The sequence below is a fragment of the Oryctolagus cuniculus genome, chromosome 1 (genome assembly GCF_964237555.1).
Source record: "Oryctolagus cuniculus chromosome 1, mOryCun1.1, whole genome shotgun sequence".
Taxonomy (NCBI): Eukaryota; Metazoa; Chordata; class Mammalia; order Lagomorpha; family Leporidae; genus Oryctolagus; species Oryctolagus cuniculus.
Window position 1 is genome coordinate 227820242 of NC_091432.1, and position 24922 is coordinate 227845163.

General features: G+C 42.1%; 1 protein-coding gene across 12 annotated transcripts in view; it reads right to left on the minus strand.

The window, feature by feature from the left end:
• DENND1A (DENN domain containing 1A) overlaps positions 1–24922 on the minus strand; it is a 558482-nt gene that overhangs the window by 445583 nt on the left and 87977 nt on the right. For 5 of the 12 annotated variants that reach the window (XM_070056538.1, XM_070056529.1, XM_070056519.1 and 2 more), the window contains exon 3: positions 7216–7342. The exons of the other annotated variants lie outside the window; for them this stretch is intronic. In XM_070056538.1, coding sequence (XP_069912639.1) covers positions 7216–7342 — 127 coding nt within the window. The remainder of the gene's footprint in view (positions 1–7215; positions 7343–24922) is intronic. 12 annotated transcript variants of the gene reach the window in all.

Consider the following 24922-nt stretch of genomic DNA (forward strand, 5'->3'; position numbering starts at 1 on the left):
CTAGTTGGTATTGGTACAGAATAAATGAACAGATCGAGAAGGACTCATGCATATAGGGACAACTGATTAATAAAAAGTGACACTGCAGAAAAGTAAATATTTTTTCAATAAATAGTACTATGTTTACTGAAGAGCCACTAATAATAATGCTTATGCCTCAACCAAGTATTTTAAAAATCAACTCCAAGTGCATTGTACAGCTGCATATGAAAGAAAAAAATTAAATGTGAAAACTTAAAGAAGTATAATACAAAAGAAAACCTTTTAAATTCCTGGAATAGGAAAGATTTTTAAAATATTACACACAAAAAAAAGTAACTCTGAATAACCTAGACTATATGAAAATGTTTTTAAAATATGACACAAAAGTATGAATAATCTAGACTATATAAAAAGCAAAAAATTTCTATTCAACAAAGATACCATTAGAAGTGCAAAGAAGAGTTCATCTCAACATTATTCATGACAGCCAAGATATGGAATCAACCTAAGTGTCCATTAACAGGTGAATGGATCAAGAGAATGTGATACATGACCACATACACAATGGAATACTATTTGGCCTCTAAAAATAAGGAAATTCTGCCTTGTGCAAAGTGATTAAATCTTGAGAAAATTATGCTAAGTACAATAACCCAGGCATAGAAAGACAAATACTATATGATCTCACTTATATGTGGAATTGAAAAAGTGGAATCTATAGGAAATAGAGGGGTTACCAGAGGTGGTGGGGAGTATGCAATGAAGAGGGAGGATCAGGGAGCTGATGGTCAAAGGGCACAACATTTCAGAAAAACAGGAGAAATAAGTTTTGAGATCTATCACACAGCAAGGGGATTATAGTCAATAATAAATATTGTGTATTTCAAATAAATTTCAAAATGAGAGGCAATTTTTTTTGGAGGGGTGCTTCTTTAAAGTTAATTAAGTTTCTAAAAAAAAAAAAGACATGAAATTAACTTCAAGATGCAATGACTTTGAACAGCCCTTGTCTCAACTGTTGAGGAACAGTTTTTTGTTTTGATTTACTTTTTGTTTTTTTCCATGCAAATTGTTGAACTCCAAGTATAGAGTTGGTCTTCTGTGTATAAAGTTAATACAAAAAATGCATCTTCATGGAGATTGGGACTGGGAATGGGAGAGGGAGAAGGAGAAGGAGTGGGAGAGTGGGTGGGAGGGTGGAATACAGTGGAAAGAATCACTATATTCCTAAAGTTGTACTTATGAAATACATGAAGTCTGTATTTCTTAAATAAAAGGTTTCTTTGGGGGTGGGGTTTTTAAAAATTTATTTATTTGAAAGGCAGAGTTAGAGTGACAGAGGCAGAAAGAGGCAGATCCTCCATCCACTTGTTCACTCCCACATGGCCACAAAGGCCAGGGTCGGGGCAGGGCAAAGCTAAGAGCTTCCTCCTGGTGTCCCACATGGGTACAAGGGCTCAAGAACTTGGACCATCTTCTGCTGCATTCCCAGATGCATTAGCAGGGAGCTAGATCAGAAATGAAGCAGCCGGGACTCAAACCAGCGCCCATATGGAATGCCACCACTGCAGACAGTATCAGTGCCAGGCCCTGGATGGTTTTTTTTTGTTTAGCCTGATCTAATCATAGCATTTGTATACAAGTAGCAAAACATCACACTGTACCCTATAAATGAATACAATTATGATCTGTCAAAAGTTTTAATAAGGAAAAAGTTAACATAAGGCACAGAATAGAAGATAATTATAACCATCAAATTGCTTATATCCAGAGAAGTCCTCAAAAATAACAAGAGAGCCAAATAACCAATAAGTATATTATAAAAATGCTCAATTGCATTAGTAGTGAGAAAAATACAAATTAAAATCAAATGAAAAATGCTACTCAACTATGTAGAATTTTTAAAATTGAGAAGACTTTTCACACTAAGTATTGGTAAAGAGCTGGAGCAAGTGGAAAACTCATACATGGCAGATCAGGATATATATTGGTTCAACCACATTGGGAAAGTGCTTGGCATTTCATGCAAAAGGTAGATCCACATATATGCTCTGAGTAATTTCACTACTAAGTACATGCCCAACAGAACTGGCAGAACATAAACACCAGGTAGATGCACAGTAATGTCACAGATCCATTACACAAAACAGCCAAAAACAAGGGGAAATACGTGTTTATAGACGGTGGAGTGGGCCAACTGTGCCATATTCATACAGTAGAATCATATTTAGCAATAAAACAAGCAAACCACAGAGATGTAAGGACACTAATAAGAATATAATGTCGAGCAAAGTAAACTAAACATTTAATATACTCATGGCTTTACTTGTATAATTCCATTTATATGTGTTGAAAAACAGACAAGGGACCAGTGTTGTGGTGCAGGTTAGGCCAGTGCTTGTGACACTGGCATCCCATACTGGAATGCTTGTTTGAGTCCTAGTTGCTCCCCTTCCAATCCAACTCCCTTTAATGTACTTGGGAAAAGCAGCGAAGGATGGCTCAAATACTTGGGTCCCCACCACTCACACAGGAGACCTGAATGTAGTTCCAGGTTTCTAGTTTCAGCCTGCCCCACCCCTGGCTGCTGTGCCATTTAGGGAGTGAACCAGCAGATGAAAGATTTCTGTCTCTTCTTCTCTCCATGTCACTCTGCCTTTCAAATAAATAAATCTTTAAAATAAAAAAGCAAAAAATTACTTTAATGCTATTAGAAATCAAGATAATGGGGGCCAGCACTGTGGTGTAGCAGGTAAAGCCACCACCTGCAGTACCAGCATCCCATATGGGCACCGGTTCAAGTCCCAGCTCTCTGCTATGGCCTGGGAAAGCAGTAGAAGATGGCCCAAGTCCTTGGGCCTCTGCACCTGCGTGGGAGACAAAGAAGAAACTCCTGGCTCCTGGCTTTGGATCAGCGCAGCTCCGGCCGTTGCAGTCATCTGGAGTGAAGCAGTGGATGGAAGACCTGTCTCTATCTCTGCCTCTCCTCTCTGTGTGTAACTCTTTCAAGTAAATAAATAAATCTTAAGAAAAAATCAAGATAATGGTTCTCTTTAGGGAGAACTGAGGGGATGATGACTGGAAGGACACTTAAGATGCCTAGCAACGTTCTATTTTTTGAACTGGGCAGGTTTCTGTGGATGTTTTAGCTTTGTGCTAATTCATCCAGCTGTTAACTTACATTTCCGTATTTTTCTGTTTGTTCCTCTTTTTTATGTCATAAAAAGCTTTTCTAAACAGAAAAATAATTAGCTGGGGAAAAAAATTGAGAATGTTATACATTTTGACAGCACATTTTCTTTGCCAGTTCCATGAAGGGAAAAATGTAAAATTTCCTATGATAATCAAATGAGGACCCTAATTCCTAATCACCAGGATATCCTCTGAGCTTAAAAGGCATAATGTGGATTTCAGAAATGCAATAGCAGAAAAAGTCAACATCAACTTCAGTAACAGTGACTATTCTTGATGTTGTCTCTATGGTACTGAACTATTTAACTCTGGGCGGGCGGGCGGGGGACAGCCCATGCATTTTTCTGCATCTAAGCTGTCAAGTCAGCAAATAAAAGAAATTCACCTTTCAGACCTTAAAACAACCATTTGTATTGATAACTCACATTTACTAGGTGTTAAAACCACACACCACAGCAAACTACAGCTATTTGGGTTTTAATAAAGCTACTATTAGAAGAATGAGCTCTTGACTTGTACACTCTTGACACAAATTGAGATACCTGAAAATCCTTTGCCAAGAGAAAGAGGAATTACCTCCTCCAAAACTCAGCAAGCACCAAAAGAAATTAATTTAACCAATGTATTCAACACAAAAAGATTACAATAGACTGCTCATAATAGTCACCATTTACTGAGTTTTACCACATGCTGTGCACTTGCTATGTGTTTAAGAAGAGGAAGACGGGATTATTTTCCCCATTTTAAAGATGAGGAAATTGAGGCTTAGAGAAGTCAAACAATTTGCAGAACTCACTTAAGGGGTTGGAGGGGCAACATTCAATCACTTCTTGGTTTGGTGTTGAAAGATCAGTCACCTACTTCTATTTTTTTAATCTTGTATCTGCTTTCTAATCTTAAAATGTTGAGCCTACTGTCTATGAAAGTGCACAGAACATATACATGTATGTACACACACTTATAAGGAAGTTAAAGACCTCAAGCTTCTTACACTCACAAGCGCCCCGTGTAGCACAGCGCTCTAACAGAGCTTAGGTTTACTCCAACAAACAAAACAGACTTCTCAAGGATAGACCAGCAAGCCAAAGCACTGCATATACTAAGTCTACAAAGCATTAACTGGATTAATTAGCAAGGGATTTGAGAAGCAGCTTGGAGCTAGGAAACCAAAACACTAAATTGTTTAAATACTTTGGCAAAAGATCAAGGTTTCCAGGCAGCACTGGGTCTCCTTCCATCCTTTTCATTCCGTGTTTTAACACATTTAACCTGTCTGAGGTACTTTTTCTTGAGATATGAATGACATTGTCAAAATACCAAAAAGAAAAGAGAATTTTAAAAATACTGCAAGCTGTTACCAATTCTGCCAACATGTGAGAGCCCAGGCAACATTAATTACAAATCAATCGCTTAGGACATAAACAGCTCTTATCACTAGTAAACTCTCCCTCTAAAATAACTTGCTTTAAAGGGGAAAAAAAAAAGCAAATGTCTTTTCTATTATACTTGGTGGACTAATCAGGACAAAGAAACAAAATAAGATAGGAGAAAATGCACCAACTAGCAAATGCAAGAAAGGAATCCTAGCTAGATGAATGCCTGGAATGCTAACCGACTTCACTATCATTTAGCAATAATGAAGAGGAAGCAGGCAGGGTAGGGACACTTGCTGAATGGGTTTCTGGTTTCCAGGAAGTAAGAATTTTTACAACGCAACTGGTTTTCACAAAAACATATGGCAGCAAAATGATAAAAGAAAGCTTCCACCATACAATGATGGGGGTGGGGGCTGAGGGGCAATCTGTCCAACCTCTAGGATTGAAGATAATTTCATGATGGCCAAGTACACGCATCACAAATACACACACATACACACACACACACACACACGATACACAAATATCTAGTCATAGTAACAAGCTCAAAAATCAGGAAGAAAGGGAACACTTGCACACTGTTGGTGGTATTGTAATTCAGTATAATCATTTTGGAAAACAATGAAAATACAACTACTGCATTACCTAGCAATCTCACTTCTGGGTGTATATATACCCAAACTGAATTTAGTATGCTGAGAGATGTCTGTACATCTATGTTCAGCAACGCAGAAATTTCACAAGAGCCAACACAGAGAAACAACCAAGTACTTAGCAGAGGTTGAATGTATTCTTAAAAGACAGTGTTTGTGAGGGGGCTTCAGAAAGCCCACAGAAAATGGAATGTAAAAATAAAAACAGGGGCTGGCGCAGTGGTGTAGAGGATTAAGCCACCTTCTGCAACACCAGCATCTCATATAGGTGCTGCTTCATGTCCCAGCTGCTCCACTTCTGATCTAGCTCCCTGCTAATGTGCCTGGGAAAGCAGCAGCAGATGGCCCAAGTACCAGAGTCCTTGCCACCCAAGTGGGAGACTCCGGTAGAGTTCCTGGCTCCCGGCCCAGCCCTGGCAGTTTTAGCCATTTGGGGAGTGAACCAGCAGATGGGAGAGAGATTCTCTCTCCTCTCTGTTCTCTCTCTCTCTCTCTCTCTCTCTCTCTCTCTCTCTCTCTCTCTCTCCTCCCCTGTGTAATAAAAACCTTATTTCTCAACATAAGCCCATCAAGTCCAAGACACTTTTATAAGCAATGGTGCCAGTTATTTAGTCCATATCTACAAAATTGAGAATTCTGAGAATTTAACCATAGACCGCAGTCTTTCTCATGCTTTTAACTGAAGAAACACGGTTGCTCTGGAAGATATTGTAAGATTAGGAAACAAAAAGAATTCAGAAGGCATCAAATCAGGACCACCACATGGATGCCTAAAAATTTCCCCTCAAAAATCACCCATGTGAAGAGAGGAATGAGCAAAGTCGTGTTGTGGTAGAGAAGGACCCCCTGGCAAAGCCTGCTAATGTGTCTTTCTGCTGACACTGGCTACCTTTCTGAACACACTCTTCTAATAAGCAGGTGCTACAGTTCCCTGGCCGTTCAGAAAGACCTTGAGCATCCTAAAAACTGTTGCCATGAACTTTCACTGGTCCTCTTTTGCTGTGACTGGACCACTTCCACCTCTTGGTAGCCATTACTTTGTGCTTTTTCCACAAGATACTACTGGTAAAACCATGTTTCATCTCTGGTTATCATTCTTCCAATTAAATGTTTTAGGATTGGTCCCACTTTTTAACATTTCCATCAAAAGCTCTGTCTACAGCTGATCTGGGCATGACAGTTTTGGCACCCATCAGAGAAAGTCTGGTCTACTCTAGTTTTAAAGTCGAAAGTGTGTGAGCTGGGCCAGTTGCAATGTCCATGGTTTTGGCTATTGTTTCTCCTGTGATTCATCAGTTATATTCAATTAGGGCACAAACAAGATTAAGTTTGTCCTCACAAACTGATGAGCTGGTCTGCTGCTGTGGGTTTCAGCTTCAACATGTCTCATCCCTTCCTAAAGAAAAAGTCATTTTCCATTTTTATGTGCTGATTTCTTTGGGGCACTGTCCCCCTGAACTTTATGCAAAGCATCAGATCACCCTTCTCAACGTAAGTTACACATATGCTCTTGCTTCATTTTTAGCAGAGTAAAGGTTGCTCTGACAGGAATCCTTTTTAAACTGATATCTTATTCTTATCAGTGCCCCAAATGAGAGCCTGTACAGACATGTTGTAACATGCATGAGTTTATTCTGGTACCAAAAAAAAAAAAAAAAAAAAAAAAAAAAACTTTGAAATTTACATATAGGTTTTTAATAAGATGAATTTTCTATGAAGTCTTTAAAGATCCCTCATGTATACAATGTAATTAATATTTGGCCTTTTAAAAGAACAAGAAATTCCATCTTTATAACAATATGGATTAACTTAGAGAACATTATTTTAAATGAAATATGAAGAGTCTTTAAAAAGTTTATGGAAATATATAATAAAAGACTATTCATAGATTTTGACATTTTTGGCAGCAAAATAATTTGTTATAGATTTATTGATTTGAAAGGAAGGTTACAGAGAGACAGAGGCAGAGACAGAGAGAAATCTTTGATCCACTGATTCACTCCCCAAATGACCTGAATGGCCAGGGCTGGCCAAGACCAAAGCCAGGAGCCAGGACCTTCTTCCAGGTCTGCCAAGTGGGTGCAGGGGCCCAAGCACTGGGCCGTCTTCCACTGCTTTCCCAGGTGCGTTAGCAGGGAGCTGGAAGGGAAATGGAGGAACTGGAACTGGCGCCAATATAGGATGCTGGCACCGCAGGCAGCAGTTTTACCCACTATACCACAATGCCTGCCCCCAAAATAACCGTTTAATTCCATTTTTTCCACAAACATTTTGAAGCACCCTTGTAAGCCAGGTACAGAGAGACAAGTACTGTCTGACCTCACTCTTGCATGGAATCTAAAAGAAGTTAAACTTGAGGCAGGCATTTGGCTTAGTAGTTGAGATGTTGGTTTGAATGCGCACATCCCCCATCAGAATCCCTGGGTCAATCTCCAGCTCCAGATCCTAATCCCAGCTCCAGATCCTAATCCCAGCACCCTGCTAATGTGGACCTTGAGGAGCAGCAGTGATAGCTCAAGCAGGTTATGTCCCTGCCCTCCCAATATGCGAGGCCTGAGTTGAGCTCCTGGCTTAGGCCTTAGAACCCAACTTAGTCCCAGCGGGAACGGGCATCTAAGGAGTGAACTTGCAGATGGTAGCTCTTTCTCTCAGTCTGCCCCTCTGCATCTCAAACTTACTGTTTGTTAACGTTTAACAAAGTCAAGTTCATAGAGGTAGAGAGTAAAGTGGCAGTTACCAGAGGCTGGAGGAGGATGGACGGGCAAAGGGGAGGTCTTGGTCAAGGGTACAGGGTCAGGAGGAATAAGGGCCTGTGCTCTACTGCACAGCATGATGACTACAGTTAACAGGAATGTGTTGTTCACTTCAAGACAGCTAAAAGAAGATTTTCCTGGTGTTCTCACCAGGAAGAAATGATAAATATTTTAGTGATAGATATGTTAATTAGCCTGATTTGATCATTTTACAATATATACACATATCAATATACCACACTGTACTCCATAAATAGATACAATTATTTGTCAATTAAAATTAAAATTAAGTTTTTAAAAAGGAAATCAAAGGAATCTCCCAAAAATCTAGTTAATTTTCGGCTGGCACTGCGGCTCACTAGGCTAATCCTCCGCCTCCAGCGCCGGCACCCTGGGTTCTAGTCCCAGTTGCTCCCCTTCCAGTCCAACTCTCTGCTGTGGCCCGGGAAGGCAGTGGAGGATGGGCCAGGTCCTTGGGCCCTGCACCAGCACAGGAGACCAGGAGGAAGCACCTGGCTCCTGGCTTCGGATCAGTGCAGCGCACTGGCTGCAATGGGGTGAACCAATGGAAGCAAGGAAGACCTTTCTGTCTGTCTCTAACTCTGCCTGTCAAAAAAATAAATAAAAAATAAAAATAAAAAAATAAAAAATAAAAAGTACTAATTTTCCCAGGGCCAACATTATGGCACAGCAGGTAAAGCCACAGCCTGCAGCAGTACTGGCATCCCACGTGGGTGGCAGTTTGTACTCTGGCTGCTCCACTTCCTATCCAGCTCCCTGCTAACGGCCTGGGAGAAGCCCTGGAAAATGGCCCAAGTGTTTGGGCCCCTGCAACACATGCGGGAGACCTGGAAGAAGCTCTTAGCTCTTGGCTTTGGCCTGACCCGGTCTGGGACACCAGGGCCATTGGGGAGTCAACCAGCTGATGGAAGTTATCTCTCTGTGCGTGTTTCTCCCTCTCTCTCTAACTCTTCCAAATAAGTAAATAAATCTTTAAATTAAAAAAAAAGTTACTAATTTACCTCATGCTTTAACTTGAGTATCTGAATTTTCCTCTCAATATACACAAAAATTAAAGAAAAAAATCTAAATACCTTTCCTTTAAAAAAATTTATTTATTTTACTTGGAAGGCAGAGATAGAGACAGAGATCTCCCAACTGCTGGTTGAGTCTCCAAATGCTCACAACAGCCAGGGCTGTTCCCAAAGCTGGGAACTTAATCTGTGGCTCCCCCATGGGTGACAGGGACCCAACAACTTGAACCATCTGCTGCTTCTCAGGGCATGCATTAGCAGGAAGCTGGGATAGAAGCTGGGATTTAAACCCAGGCAATCCACTAGGATGCAGGCATCCCAAGCAGTGTCAATTACTACACCAAACACCCACCCTTCTAAGTGCCTTTCTACAGCAAAAACTTTCAAAATGCCACTCCTTCAGAACACAGCATTCTGTAAAAGTTAAGTAAAAGGGAATCACTAACTTTCCATCAGAATACATTCTGATTTCCATTAGATCCACTGGGGTTTCTGTAAACAGAGGGCAGATAATGGGCAGAGTTCTAGCTGCAAAGCCTGGCAGGAGCGGTGTGGGTGGAGGCCGTTTTCTCACGCTTCCTGAAACGATGAATCCACTCTCTCATGCACAGTTATGAGGGTTAGAGACGCTATGTGTAAAGCATCCAGCAGGGTATCTGACACACAGTATGCTAGGTTTTGAGGATAATGTGAATTATTTCCTGAACAGTAATTCAGTGAAAATTAAACACACAGCTCACTGGCAGGTATGGTGGGGTGCTCTTATAGTGACCTTGAATAAACTTCTACCTCAGGGGCGGGTGCAGTGGGGCAGCAGGTTAAAGCCCCAGCCTGCAGCACTGGTTTGTGTCCTTGCTGCTCCACTTCTGATCCAGCTCCCTGCTAATGTGCCTGGGAAAGCAGTAAAAGATGGCCCACGTCCTTGGGACCCTGTACCCATGTGAGAGACCCAAAAAGAAGCTCCTGGCTTCACACTGGCTCAGATCGGCTCATTTGTGGCCATCTGGGGAGTGAACCAGTGGGTGGAAGATCTCTCTGTCTCTGCCTCTCTATGTAACTCTTTCAAATAAATAAGTCTTAAAAAAAAACAAAACCTTTCACCTCAGTGTGTGTCCGAGGCGTAGCATCACCCAAGCATTCACAACACTCACACTAACTGTGCACTTGCAAAAATCACCATGAGTAAAGGTCAATGAGCAGCAACAGCCCTGTTGCACAAACGGATTAACAGGACTGAAGGAGACCAGGGAGTTAACAGTGCAGCCAAGTTCACATAAACTTCCTGGCTATGGGTGTTTCATTCACTACATTTGGCTGCCTATAAGAGAAAAAAAGTAACACATGTGTATTTTTGCAAATAAAATTATACAGAGGAAAAATGCTACTAAAGGGAAAAGAGCTAATGCAGATTTTTCTTTTTTTTTTTATTGACAGGATATTTAATAAAATGCCATAAGAAAAGCAGCCCAAAAAGTGACTAGGTAAAATACAGTTTAGGTCTAAGTGTTTAATTTTATATTATAGGACTTCAAATGACAGTATCATATACTGTTCATCTCAAATTTGAAGAAATACTAAAATAGTATTTTCTAATACAAATTTCTACAGATACACATTTAATTTTATTTTTAGAGATTTATTTATTTATTTGAAAGGCAGAGTTACAGAGAGGCAGAGGCAGAGCAAGAGAGAGAGAGAGGTCTTCCATCCACTGGTTCACTCCTCAAATGGCCAGCACTGGGCCGATCTGAAGCCAGAAGCCAGGAGCTTCTTCTGGGTATCCCACACGGGTGTAGGGGCCCAAGGACTTGGGCCATCTTCTATTGCTTTCCTAGGCCATAGCAAAGAGCTGGATTGGAAGTGGAGTAGCCTGGACTGAACTAGCACCCATATGGGATGCCGGCACTGTAGGTGATGGCTTTACCTGCTGCGCCACAGCACCGGCCCCAAATATACATTTTAAAAAGTAATTCCTAATGCTGTCTTACAAATAGGATAGGAGCCATTACTATACTTTTTTTCAAAAGATATTTCCTTTCTGTTATGTTTAATAATAGCTAGTTTACAAAAATGATACAATATTTTGGAATATTAACTGCATAAAACAGACTACAACTATATTTGTTATTGCCTATAGAGTTCCCTTACAAAATATTTATGAAATACCTAGCATGAAGAAGGCCTTCTGGACATTTCACATCATTAAATTTCTTATGCTAAAAAATTCTCAAAATAAGACAGGCAGGTGATGCTAAAATTCCATATTATTTATGAGAAAATGGAGATCTGAAAAGTGCCTTGCCCAAGCTGGTTTACTGGCCATCAAAGGTCCACATCAAGCCTAAACTCTGCTTCTTCCACTTTGCATACTGGCATACTGTTTTCCTATTTCCTACATTCTCTGTGATTAAAATAATTACAGGGACACACCACTCCACTACAGTCACAGACAACAGTGTCTCATCACTCAACAAAGATACCCCACAATTAGCTCCCACCCTCGCCTGCTCCCAAAAGGACCAAGCATCTCTCAACAAACCAGGTCATGTTAAAGGGAAAAACAACTTCAAAATAGTCTTGTTGCATCAGCACAACCCAGAAACAACCAGATACTCTTACCCAGGAGCAGAATATATGGAGCTTCAAAAAATTCATGGGAAAACAGAAATAAAAGATAATGCAAATTTTCTGGCCAGTGCCGCGGCTCACTAGGCTAATCCTCCGCCTTGCGGCGCTGGCACACCGGGTTCTAGTCCCAGTCGGGGCGCCGGATTCTGTCCCGGTTGCCCCCCTTCCAGGCCAGCTCTCTGCTGTGGCCAGGGAGTACAGTGAAGGATGGCCCAAGTCCTTGGGCCCTGCATCCCATGGGAGACCAGGAAAAGCACCTGGCTCCTGCCATCGGATCAGCGCGGTGCGCCGGTCGCAGCACGCCGGCCGCGGCGGCCATTGGAGGGTGAACCAACGGCAAAGGAAGACCTTTCTCTCTCTCTCTCTCTCTCTCTCTCACTGTCCACTCTGCCTGCCAAAAAAAAAAAAAAAAGAAAAGATAATGCAAATATTCCATGTACTTTTTGAAGCACCTTCATATATAACTTTTCCAAAATTTGAAAAACTATTTAAAAATTGTTATTCACAACTATATCAAGAAAGGCACAAGCACAATTCGGGAGACCTGATCCTATCGATGTTAAACTTACCCCAAACCACAAGGTCACCATCTGCCTTCCTAAAGGCCTCCAAAGAGAAAGCAAAAAGGAAGCTGACGCCCTGCTGCAGTGTAAAGAACAACAGGTCTACTCTGACACCAGCTAATGTGACTTGGAGGCACAGAACACACAAACCAATACAACTCCTTTATTCTGCCACCACTCCTCTTAATCAACTACCCAAGTTAATTTGTGATACAGAAACACATGTGGCAAAACACTATATACTACCTCTTATTTCTCAGACCAAGCCTTTAAGATGGGTGTGCTAATAATTCCATTTACAAATTGAAAATAAGAAAAAGCTAACTAACACAGGTAACAACCACACAGCTTATAAAAGGCTATACCTGAACTAGAACTTAGGCTTTTAACAGAACCTACTGGAACAAAACTTCATTTGAACAGAGAAGCTGAGCATTTCAGAAACCCAACTGAGTCATTATCCTTAATTTAATAAAGAAAAAAAAAAGATTTAATTACTTGAAAGGCAGAGAAAAAGAGGGAGGGAGGGAGGGAGGGAGGGAGGGAGAGAAATCCTCCATCTGCTGGTTCAGTCCTCAAATGGCCCCAGCAGCCAGGGCTGGGCCAGGCTGAAACCAGGAACCTAGAATTTTATCCAGGTCTCCCATGTGGTGGCAAGAGCTCAAGCAAACAGGCCATTGCCACTGCTTTCCCAGGCCATTAGCAGGGGGCTGGACTGGAAGTAAAGCATGTAGGACCTGAACCAGTGTTCATATGGGATGCCAGCGTCACAGGCAGCAGCCTAACCAGCTGTCTCACAGTGCTGACCACCATTAAAACAGAGATGCAGACACAGACACAGACACATTCCTTAGAAGCCAGCGTAGTAAGGGTCTAGAATCAAATCACCATCTACTACTCACGACTTGCATTACCTGAGGATCAGATACTTACTTAATCTCTGCCTTGGTTTGTAACAACTGTAAAATGGGGACAATCATTCATCTCTTTTAGGCTCCAGGAATAACAAGAAAAAATATTCCAGTAGTCTACACAAGTATGCATGTGTATACACACACACGCACACGTATGTGTGCACGTGTGTATAAAGCAAACAGAAGCTCTACAACTGTTAAGTTACACCAACACTCATATACCCCTTGAGCTTCATTCCCTTTCAATATAATAGTCCTTTCTTATCTATGAAGGATACAATCTAAAACCCACAGTGGATACCTGAAATGTCAGTGTACCCAAACTCCATACATGTTTTTTCGTATATATACCTGTGATACAGTATAACTTATATATTATGCACAATAAGAAATTAAGAACTGTGGCTCAGGGATGGGGCTCAGTGTGTTAAACTACCGCCTACAATGCCAACATCCCATATGGACGTCACTTTGAGTCCAGGCTGCTCAACTTACAATCCAACTCTCTGCTAACGAGCCTAGGGAAGCAGCAGCATATGTCCCAAGTGCCTGGGACCCTGACACTCAAATGCGAGACCTGGATGAAGCTCCCGGCTTCAGCCTGGTCCTACTCTGGCCGTTGCAGCCATTTGAGGAGTGAAGCAGTATATAGAAGATCTCTCTCCATGGGCCCCTGCACCAACATGAAAGACCAGGCTTCGGACTGGCCTAGCTCCAGCAGTTGCAGACATTTGGGGAGTGAACCAGCACATGGAAGCTCTCTGTCTCCCTCTCTCTAACTTTGCCTTTCAAATAAATAAATACAACTTAAAACAACAACAACAACAAAAAGAAAAATGATGAGGCCAGCACCATGGTGGGGTATCCTATATGTGCTTTAGTTCAAGTCCCGGCTGCTCCACTTCCCATCCAGCTCTCTGCTAATGCACCTGGAAAAGCAGCAGAAGATGGTCCAAGTGCTTTAGCCCCTGCACCCATGTGGAAGACTGGGAGAACCTGCTGACCCCTGGTTTCAGCCTGGAGCAGCCACAGCCATGTGGCCATCTGGGGAGTGAACCAGCAGATGAAGATCTTTCTCTCTAATAAATAAATGATGATGATGCTGATACTTGAGAAGAAGCCACAGAATCTGCTAGTTAACACTCTAGCTTGCCTTTTGAACACTGAAACACTGACAAGCACAGAAAGAGCCTTATCAAGAATCATGAGCCACTGAGCACTGGTTTGAGTCCCAGACGTTCTGTTTCCAACCCAGTTCCCTGCACTTGGGAAAGCAGCAGAAGATGGCCCCTGCACCCACATGGGAAACCCAAATGGAGTTCCAGGCTCCTGGCTTTGGTCTGGCCCAGCCCCAGCCATTGTGGCCATTTAGGGAGTGAACCAGAGGATGGAAGTACTCTCTCTCTCCCCCTAACTCTGCCTTTCAAATAAATAAATCTTAAAAAAAATAAATAAAGTCATGAGCCACAATGGATCAAACCCAAACACTGCAAAAACTTCCTTCAGCTGCATTGAACACTCCTATTTCTGCCACATGGGAAGAAAATCCAACTAAGAAAATTTTTTCTTTTTGTTAGTTTAATTATTTTTTATTTATTTGAGAGAGGGTAAGTGAGTTCCCATCTACTAGCTCACTCCCGCAAATATCTACAATGGCTAAAGCCAAAGCCAGGAGCCAGGAATACAATCCAGGTCTCCCACATAGGTGTCAGGACCCCAATTTCTTAAACCATTACCACTGCCTCCCAGGTCCTACACTGGCAGAAAGATGGAGTCAGGAGCCCGAAAAATCCAACACAGGTGCTCCAGTGTAGCATGCAGGGATGCAGGTATCTTAACCCTTAGGTTAAAACACTCACTCTTTTTCTAATTCATTTTCCTTGCATGGCTGCAAGCATGCGAACAATTACAGATTTGGATCCTGGAGGAGCCCCGCCTTGGAAACCTCATGGCAAAAGAAAATCGTGCCAACTGCCTTCACTGGCATTGCCCAAACCCTCCCACCATTGTCTCAATTTGCAAATACTGCAGGTGACTGAAATACATCCTTATTGATAGGTAAGTCCTAGCACAGTAAGTATAAATCGCCCTCTTAGGTTTATTATTATGTCCATATGAAAAACACAGGGGCCAGAGCCATGTCTCCTCCGTCCACTGTTTACTCTGCTCACCCATGGTCCTCAGAAAGGGCAGCACATCGCAGCTGGCAAGCACAGTGACCACCCAGGACTGGGCTGAGCCCCACACCCAGCCAGCCTTGGGAACAGACACAGAAAATGTCAGTCAGCAGTGGGGAGTCTAGTGTGAAAGATCCTTAAGACCACTTTGAAACTGAGCAAGATAACCAGCAAACAAAGAAAGCCAGAGGAGAGAATGAGTAAGCAAAGCCACCATGGGAGACACGGTGGAGTCACCCTGGTCTGTGACTTTATTGGTCCAGCTGCCCATGAAGCCCAGCTGCCTTTTGCTTCTTGTCCTTCTCTGGAGGACAGATCCCTCCACCTCCATCCCTGCTCTTTCTGAGCTGATTTTAGTGAAACTCCAGGCCCTGCATTCAAAGATGCCTGCACAAGGACATTAGCCCATTGCCTGGCACACAGAAGGGATTCAACATTTAAAACAAAAAACAGGAGCACAAACCTTACAAAATACCTGATGGTAGAGGGGCATTCCCATAGATACGGTTCCTCAACAGACAGGCTAGTTTCTCTTAATTCATGTACCAAATAATGGTATGGAAATAAATGGTATTTGACAACAAGATGACACTGTACTCCAACTTATCAAACAATAAGTAGGCATTCACATCTTACAATGAAAGCACAGCTTGGCAGTTCATATTGTTCTTTTAAATTGAATAATTTGGAATCCTGTAAGTTCCACCTTACTCTACATTCCCTCATTCTTGTGCAAATATAATCCCTCTATCAACATATTAGCATTTCAATCACCTTTGCTTTTTTCATAACTGGAGAAGCTGTCTTCATTTATTCCTATTGAGCATCTACCACCTATGAATTATTTCTGAAGCTAGGCAGTAAAATGGAATTCAAGTTCAAGAAAATCAGAAACTGAAGCTATTTTCAAAAATAAACGTAGGACATTGGTTCCAGTTACATACTCCCAGATATTATAAATATGCTCAAAGATTAGTTTACTATAAGCTGAAAATAATTTTCTCTGAATTAAGTTATAACACTTAGAAATGGAAAACCAACCCCACAGTTAAAGGGTTTATATGTTTTTGTTTTTTTTTTTTAATTCTGGATCAATTTCTATTCCTGGAGTAAATATATATACCATCCCCCAAAAAATTTTTTTCAAGTCCCCTTTAAGCATCCCTTTAAGGCACTGACCATAAATGGTGTAATTTGCCCTGGACATCATTAAAATGTAAAGTTAATGAGGATTCAGCTGAAAACAGAAGGAATGTAACCTATTTTCAGGCAAAAGTTCTAACACAGCAATCAGAGGGAAAAGCTCTTTGATGTTTCTTTGTCTCTTCTCATTAATTTTTTTTGTCTCAAAAAAAAAAAGGACTATTTAAATTTTTTTTAAAAAGCACCAAAGTTTAAACATGATAATTATAACAGAACTCCAGTGAGGTTGTTGGGATTTTTTTTCATGAGATAAACAAGAGCCAGTCCCATATACATGAGGATATCACCACCTACCTGCAGAGCTGCTGGAAGGTTTACAGACACTGTAAGTAAAGTGTGCGGTGGAATAAATGACACGTGCAAGGGACTCGCTGAAATTCTTTCTTTTGGTGCCTCTCTGCTCCCCAAGGGCCAGGCACAATGCCGATGGAAAATTAGTTCTCAAAGAATAGCCATTACTATTGTCACATATAATGGATTCTTTTTTTCCCACTGAAAAATTCACTGTATTAACCCTAACCTTCTTCCCAAGATTTATACAAGACTCAGCACCTCCTGTCACGAGGCAGGTGGGGCATTATCCAGATAACCAGCCTGGAGTAAACAGTCCCATGTGACATTTTATCATGTGAACTGCCTACACAGGTATAAATATTATATCCGCTCCAGTTTTATTGCCTCATTTTACAATTATACTACTAAAGAGCAAAATAGCATGCAGAATGTTAAGTGGCATTCTGCTGCCTGGAATTCCATCCCAAGGCTCCACTCAGAATAACAAATGCAGGAGCTGTTTCATCTCTGCTCTATTGTGAAGAAAGTCACCACCTTTACTTGAATATTTAGGAGGATCGGACTTTCTGCAACCCATTTTATACTAACTGATATCTTAAACCAAATGTGATCATTACCAAAAAGGTGTCTTTTAGGAAGTATTGCAGCACTTTCCAGCGAGAACTTACCCTACGCTGTCATTATTACACCAATTCCACAATCCCAGGAAACAAAGCCTCATCAGCCATAAGTGGATCTATCTAAGATGATCTAGCCTTAAATACTACATGATTTCAGAATTTGTCTTTACCTAAGCAAAACTGTAAATTCAATAAATTAATCAGGGTTATTGTAAACATTAACAGATCATGAAAACAATAAATGTTTCTCCAGTAATTTTCATTTTAAAGGCATAGACATATCAATTACCTCATTTTCACTGCTTCATTCATTCTATGAATATTCATTCTATAAATATTCATTAAACCTTAGTGTTGAGCGCTAGTCATATAGTGGTAAAGAAAATAGTGTATGCAGCTGGCATTCTGGCCACCTGCATTCCAGTTCAAATCCTGGCTGCTCTGCTTGGGAAGGCAGCAGAAGATGGTACAAGTGCTTGGGCCCCTAGCACCCACGTGAGGTACCAAGATGGAGTTCCTGACACCTGGCTTCATCCTGGCCCAGACCCAGCTGTTGCAGCCATTAAGTGAGTGAATCAGCAGACGGAAGTGTGCACTCTGTCTCACTCACTGTCTCTCCCTCCCTGTCACTCTACCTTTTGAATAAGTAAACAAATCTTACAGCAAATAACATGTGATCCCTATCCTCACAGAGTCTGAGGTGCAGTAGAGAAACTCAGACAAACAAATAAGCAGACAGTAAGTTAATTACAAGCTACGGGAAGAGCTACAGTATAAGAACATGTTTACTTTGGGTATCTGAAAAGGCTTCCCTGAGGATGTAATGTCTGAGGCCAGATTTGAAGGCACAGAGCTAGTAAAAAAAAGCAGGGACAGAGTTTTAGGATGGTTAAAGTTGAGAGGGAAAGAAATTTCCAGTTTTAAAGACAATTATGGGGCCAGCGCCGCTGCTCACTTGGCTAATCCTCCGCCTGCGGCGCCAGCACCCCAGGTTCTAGTCCTGGTTGGAGCGCCGGATTCTGTCCCGGTTGCTCCTCTTCCAGTCCAGCTCTCTGCTGTGGCCCGGGAAGGCAGTGGAGGATGGTCCAAGTCCTTGGGCCCTGCACCCACATGGGAGACCAGAAGGAAGCACCTGGCTCCTGGCTTCAGATTGGCGCAGAGCGCCAGCCACAGCGCACCAGCCGTAGTGGCCATTTGGGGGGTGAACCAACGGAAAAGGAAGACCTTTCTTTCTCTCTCTCTCTCTAACTCTGCCTGTCAAAATTTAAAAAAAAAAAAAAAAAAGTTATGTACATCAACCATACACTCATATACTAAGCATGGAAGGTGAACCAGAAGGCAGGAGAACAGAATGAAGGCAGTAGCATCTCATGCTGGATTTTTAAAGCTGTGTTGTCCACTGGGAAGGGGACCAGAGAGATCTTCACTACGTTTAGTTGGATTAGGCATTTTAAATTTCCCATGTCTTTGATGCATTCAAGGGATTGAGGGCTCAGAGGAAAGGTTCAGGATTTCATTCCTTATTCAACAAGCAATTCCAAAGAAGTCTGTATCGGGTCCCATGCTCCTCAGTGGGGAAAAGGGGATGAAGGGGCTGCTGAGCTACCTTCCAAGGGAAGCAAGCACAGTGAGAGGTGCAGATGTTCACTGAGGTTCACAAGAAGAGACTCAGTCTGCCTAGATCATCAGGGACTTGAAGACAATTATCTTAAAGATAAACAGTTGGAGACCTGGCTGCCCCACTTCTGATCCAGCTCCCTGCTGGCGTGCCTGGGGAAGCAATGGATGAAGGCCCAAGTGCTTTAGGCCACCCACGTGGGAGACCCAGGAGGAGTTCCAGGCTCTGGCTTTGGCCTGCCCCAGCTCTGGCCATTGCAGCCATTTGGGGAGTGAACCACAGTGGATGGAAGCTCTATCTCTGTTTCTCCCTCTCTCCCTGTAACTCTGCCTTTCAAATGAATAAAATAAATCTAGAAAGAAAGACATAAAGAAAGAGAAAGGAAGTGAAGAAGGAAGGGAGGGATAGAAAAATTCTTAAAACGGAGAAAAGGGCATTTGAGACAAAGGAACAGCATCTGCAAATGGCAATAAGCTTTTTTTGGTTTCAAGTACAAACTACTCAAATGAGAAGTAAAAGAAGAAATCAAGGGGCCTGCGTTGTGACACAGCAGGCTGAGCTGCTGCCTATGACACCAGCATCCCATGAGGGCATCCGTTTGGGTCCTGCCTGCTCCACTCCCAATCTAGCTCCCTGCTAATGCTCCTGGGAAGCGGTGAAAGATGGCACAAGTGCTTAGGCCCCTGCAACCACATAGGAGACCTGGATGGAGTTCCAGGCTCCTGGCTTCGGCCAGGCCCAGCCACCACCACTGTGGCCATCTGGGCACTGAACAAGTAAATGGAAGATCTCTGCCTTTCACATCAATCAATCTTTTAAAACATTTTAGGGGCCAGCACTGTGGCACAGAGGATTAAGCTACCCTTTGTGACTCTGACCTCCCACATGGCTGCCAGCGCAAACCTCGGTCGGCTGCTCCATTTCTGATCCAGCACTCTGCTAACGTGCCTGGGAAGGCAGCAGAGGGTGGCCCAAGTGCTTGGGCCCCTGCCATCACATAGGAGACCCAGGTGAGGCTCCTGGCTCCTGACTTCAGCCTGACCCAGCCCTGGCCATTGGTGGCTATTTGGGGAGTGAACCAAAGGATGGAAGATCTTTGTCTTTCTCTCTCTCTGTAATTCTAACTTTCAAATAAATAAATGAATCTTTTTTAAAAAATTAAAAAAGAAGATATCATGAGGGCCAAATTTACAGAAATAAAAAGGATTACAAGAGGAGTCTATGAATAAACATATGCTAACCAGTCGGATAACTTAAATGAAATGGACAAATCCTTAGAGAAATACCAACTATCAAAACTGCCTCAAGAAGAAATAGGAATCTAAACAGACTTATAAAACATTAAGAGATTGGATTACTAATCTAAAACTTGTTACCCCTGCCCCCCAAAACAAACCCCTGATGACTTCTCTGGTGAATTCTACCAAATATTTAAACAAGAAGAATGAATATTACTCTGATTTAGATGTGATCTGAGTGAGCCCCTCCAGAGTTCAGGCAATGGAAGCCTGGTCCTTAAAGGTGTGAGACTGACAGACAGCATGGAGCTTTAAGAGGTGGTGCCTAGTGGGAGGTGCTTAGGTCTTCGGAGGTATCCCCCTCAGACAAGACTGAATCTTCAGCCGTGTCTCTTGCTTCCTGTTAGCTGATGTGATCTCTCACTCCTACATGTGTTCTTGCCATGATGTCACCCACTGTTGGGCCCTCATCAGAGCTCAGCTGATGTCAACGTATTGCCACCGACTTTCCAGAACTGTGAGCAAAATAAGTCTCTTTCCTTCGTAAGGAGCCTATCTCAGGTATTCCATTATAGTAATGAAAAACAGACTGACATAAATACTAAACTTCATAAACTCCTTCAAAAAATAGAATGGAAAGAAAAACGTGCCAGGGGCTGGCGCTGCAGTATAGTAGGCTAAGGATCCACCTGCAGTACTGGCATCCCATATGGGTACCAGTTTGAGTCCTGGCTGCTCCTCTTCCAATCCAGCTCTCTGCTATGGCCTGGGAAAGCAGCAGAAAATGGCCTAAATGCTGTGGCCATGGCACCCGTGTGGGAGACCTAGAAGAAGCTCCTGGCTTTGGCCTGAACCAACCCTGGCCACTGTAGTCATCTGGGAAGTGAACCAGTGGATGGAAGACCTCTCTGTCTTTCAAAAAAATCTTTAAAAAAAAAAATGAAGGAAGGAAGGGAGGGAGGGAGGGAGGGAGGGAGGGAGGGAGAAAAGAAAGAAAAAGAAAACTTCCCAATTCATTCTGTGAGACCAATATTACACTAACATCAAAAGAAAACAAACACAAGGGTATCTTTAAAAATTTGTGGGAAATGGAATTAAAAGATAAGTCTATTGGAGTATACATTTTTTAAATCTATGTATAGCTTTTTCCTAATATGCATGTTCCATGAACTTTTTAAAGATTCCTCATGTGAATAGATTTGAAAATATTTTATAAAAAAAAAACATACCTTTTCATTCCATTTCCACTAGTATTTTGAAGTACCCTCACAGATCACAAGAAAACTAAAGAAGAACAAAAATCTTCGTACTAGCAGATTAAATATAACAACACATAAAAAAAGGATTATAATCTGATCAAATGAGACTTACTCCAAGAATACAAGGTTGGCTTAATGTCCAAAAATAGATTAATAAATATAACAAACTGCATCGAGCCAACAAAAAATCATATGACCATTTCAGTAGACACAGAAAAAGCCTTAAGTGTTCACACCCTTTCATGATAACAAGAACTGAACAAACTAGGAACAGAAGGAAACATCACTAACCTGAAAAAGCAAATCTATAAACATGTATAGCCACTATCATACGTGAGGATGAAAGACTAAATGTTTTCCTTTAGTCAGATAAACAAAGCAGAACTACTCATTCACTGCAGTCACTTCAATTCCACATTGGATTGAATGTTCCAGCCAGAGTAATTAGGGTGAAAAAAATCCAGAATGAAAAGGAAGAAGTAAAACTAGCTTTATTTACTGATGACATGACCTTGTAGAAAGAGAATTCCAAACAATCTACTTAAAAAGCATTAGAACGGAGGCCAACACTGTAGCATAGTAGGTTAAGCATCTGCCTGTGGTGCCAGCATCCCTTATCAGTGCCAGTTTGAGTCCCGGCTGCTCCCCTTGGGCCCCTGCACCCACCTGGTAGACCCAGAAGAAGCTCCTGGCTCCTGGTTTTGGATCAGCTCAGCTCTGGCCATTGCAGCCATCTGGGGAGTGAACTAGCACATGGAAGACCTCTCTCTCCCTCTCTCTCTCTGTAAATATGCCTCTCAAGTAAATAAATAAATCTTTAAAAAATAAATTGAGAGGGCTGGTGCCATAGCACAGTAGGTTAATCCTCCGCCTGTGGCACCGGCATCCCATAATGGGCGCCAGTTCTACTCCTGGCTGCTCCTCTTCCAATCTAGCTCTCTGCTGTGGCCTGGGAAAGCAGTAGAAGATGGCCCAAATGCTTGGGCCCCTGCACCTGCATGGGAGACCGGGAGGAAGCACCTGGCTTCTGGCTTCGGATCTGCGCAGCTCCGGCCATTGCAGCCTTTTAGGGAGTGAACCAACGGAAGGAAGACCTTTCTCTCTGTCTCTCCCTCTCACTGTGTATAATTCTACCTCTCAAATAAATAAATAAAATATTAAATAAAATAAACAAAAATTTTTTAAATTAAAAATATTTTTAAAAAAGCATTAGAACTATTAAACTAGGTCAATAAAGTTGCAGGATAAGATATATATATATGCAAATATCAATGAACAATGCAAAAATAAAAATTCCAATCTAAGCAGCATCAAAATCAGTAAGGCAGAGGGGACTATGGGGTGGGCGACTGGCACAGCAGTTGAGATGCTGATTAAGATGCCAGCATCCCTTACCAGCGTACCTGGGCTTGAGTCCTGCCTCGGCCCTTGGTTCTGGCTTCCTTCCAGTGCTGACCTTGGGAGGCAGCAGATGACGGCTCACGCAGTTGCGTCCCTGTCACACGTGGGATTCCTACTTCCTGGCTTCCTACCCTGGCCACTGGGGGTATCTGGAAAGTAAACCAGTGGATGGAAGTTCTCTCTCCCTCTACCTATTCTGTCTCTTTGCCTCTCAAATAAATGAATTTTTAAAACTACATGAATACATTTAACAATAAAATTACAAAACTTATACTCCAAAAACTACAAGAAAAATGAACAAAACTAAAGATTAATAAATGGAAAGGAATCTATGTCCATGGATAGAAAACTTAATACTTTTAAGAAGTCAGCATTCCCCAAATGAATCTATAGACTGAATTTAATACCTATCAAACTCTTAGCTAGTTTTCTGTAGAAATTGACAAGTTGGCCTTAAATTCATATGGAAATGGAAGAGACCCAAAATATTGGAACAAACCTGAAAAAGAATAAAATTGAAAGATTCATACTTCTTGATTTCATAATCCACAACAAAGCTATAGTAATCAAGATAGTATAATACTAGCAAAAGGATAAAAGTAGCATTGAGAGCCCAGAAATAAACACATAACTGTCTTAAGATTTATTTATTTATATTTAAAAGGCAGAGATAAAGAGAGAGAAGGAAAAAGAGAGACCGTCCATCTTCTGGTTCACTCCCCAAATGGCCACAATGACTGGACTGGGCTGGGCAGAAGCCAGGAGCTTTTCCTGGCTTTCCTCTTGTACTCCCACCTGCGTGCAAGAGCCCAGGGGCTTGGGCCATCTTCCACTGCATTTCCAGGTGCACTAGCAGAGAGCTGGATTAGAAGTGAAACAGCCAGGACTCGAACCGGTACCCTGTGGGATGTCGGTACTGCAAGTGGAGGCTTAGTCTTCCACACCACACCACCAGCCCCTCTCTTTTTTTTTCTTTTTTTGTTTTTTTAAAGATTTATATATTTGAAAGTCAGAGTCATAGAGAGAAAAGGACAGACAGACAAAGATCTTCCATCTGCTGGTTCACTCCCAAGTAGCCATAATGGTCAGGGCTGAGGGAGGCCAAAGCCACGAGTTTTATCCAGATCTCCCACATGGGTGGCAGGGGCCCACACACTTTTCCCAGGCCATTAGCAGGGAGATGGATTGGAGGTGGAGCAGCCAGAAAACAAACTGGCACCATCAGGGATGCTGGTGCCACTCGCAGCAGCTTTACCCACTAGGCCACAATGCTGGCCTTTGTAACTGAGGGTTGTAACTATGAACTGATTTCTACCACAGACGTCAAAACGATTCAATGGAAAAAGAAAACAGGGGCCGGCGCCGCGGCTCACTAGGCTAACCCTCCGCCTTGCAGCGCCAGCACACCAGGTTCTAGCCCTGGTCAGGGCGCCAGATTCTGTCCCAGTTGCTCCTCTTCCAGGCCAGCTCTCTGCTGTGGCCGGGGAGTGCAGTGGAGGATGGCCCAAGTACTTTGGCCCTGCACCCCATGGGAGACCAGGAGAAGTACCTGGCTCCTGCCATCGGATCAACGCGGTGCGCAGGCCGCAGCGCGGCGGCCATTGGAGGGTGAACCAACGGCAAAGGAAGACCTTTTTCTCTGTCTCTCTCTCACTGTTCACTCTGTCAAAAAATAAAAATAAATAAATAAAAATAAAAATTAAAAAATATACAAACAGTTAAAAAAAAAAAAAAGAAAACAGTCTTCAGCAAATTTTGCTTGGATGACTGGATATCCACATGCAAAAGAATGAAGTGAGACTCATTTACAGTATATACAATTGAGCAGAAATGATTCCTAGCCCAAATGTAAGAACCAAAACTGTAAGAATCTTATAAAAAAAAAAAGGGGGGGGGACTAATTCTTCATAATTTTTGATGGGCTAAAGTTTCTCAGATACAACACAAAGCACAAACAACAAAAGAAAAAAAATAAATAAAACTTTTGTGCTGTAGATGATACTATTAAGGAAGGGAA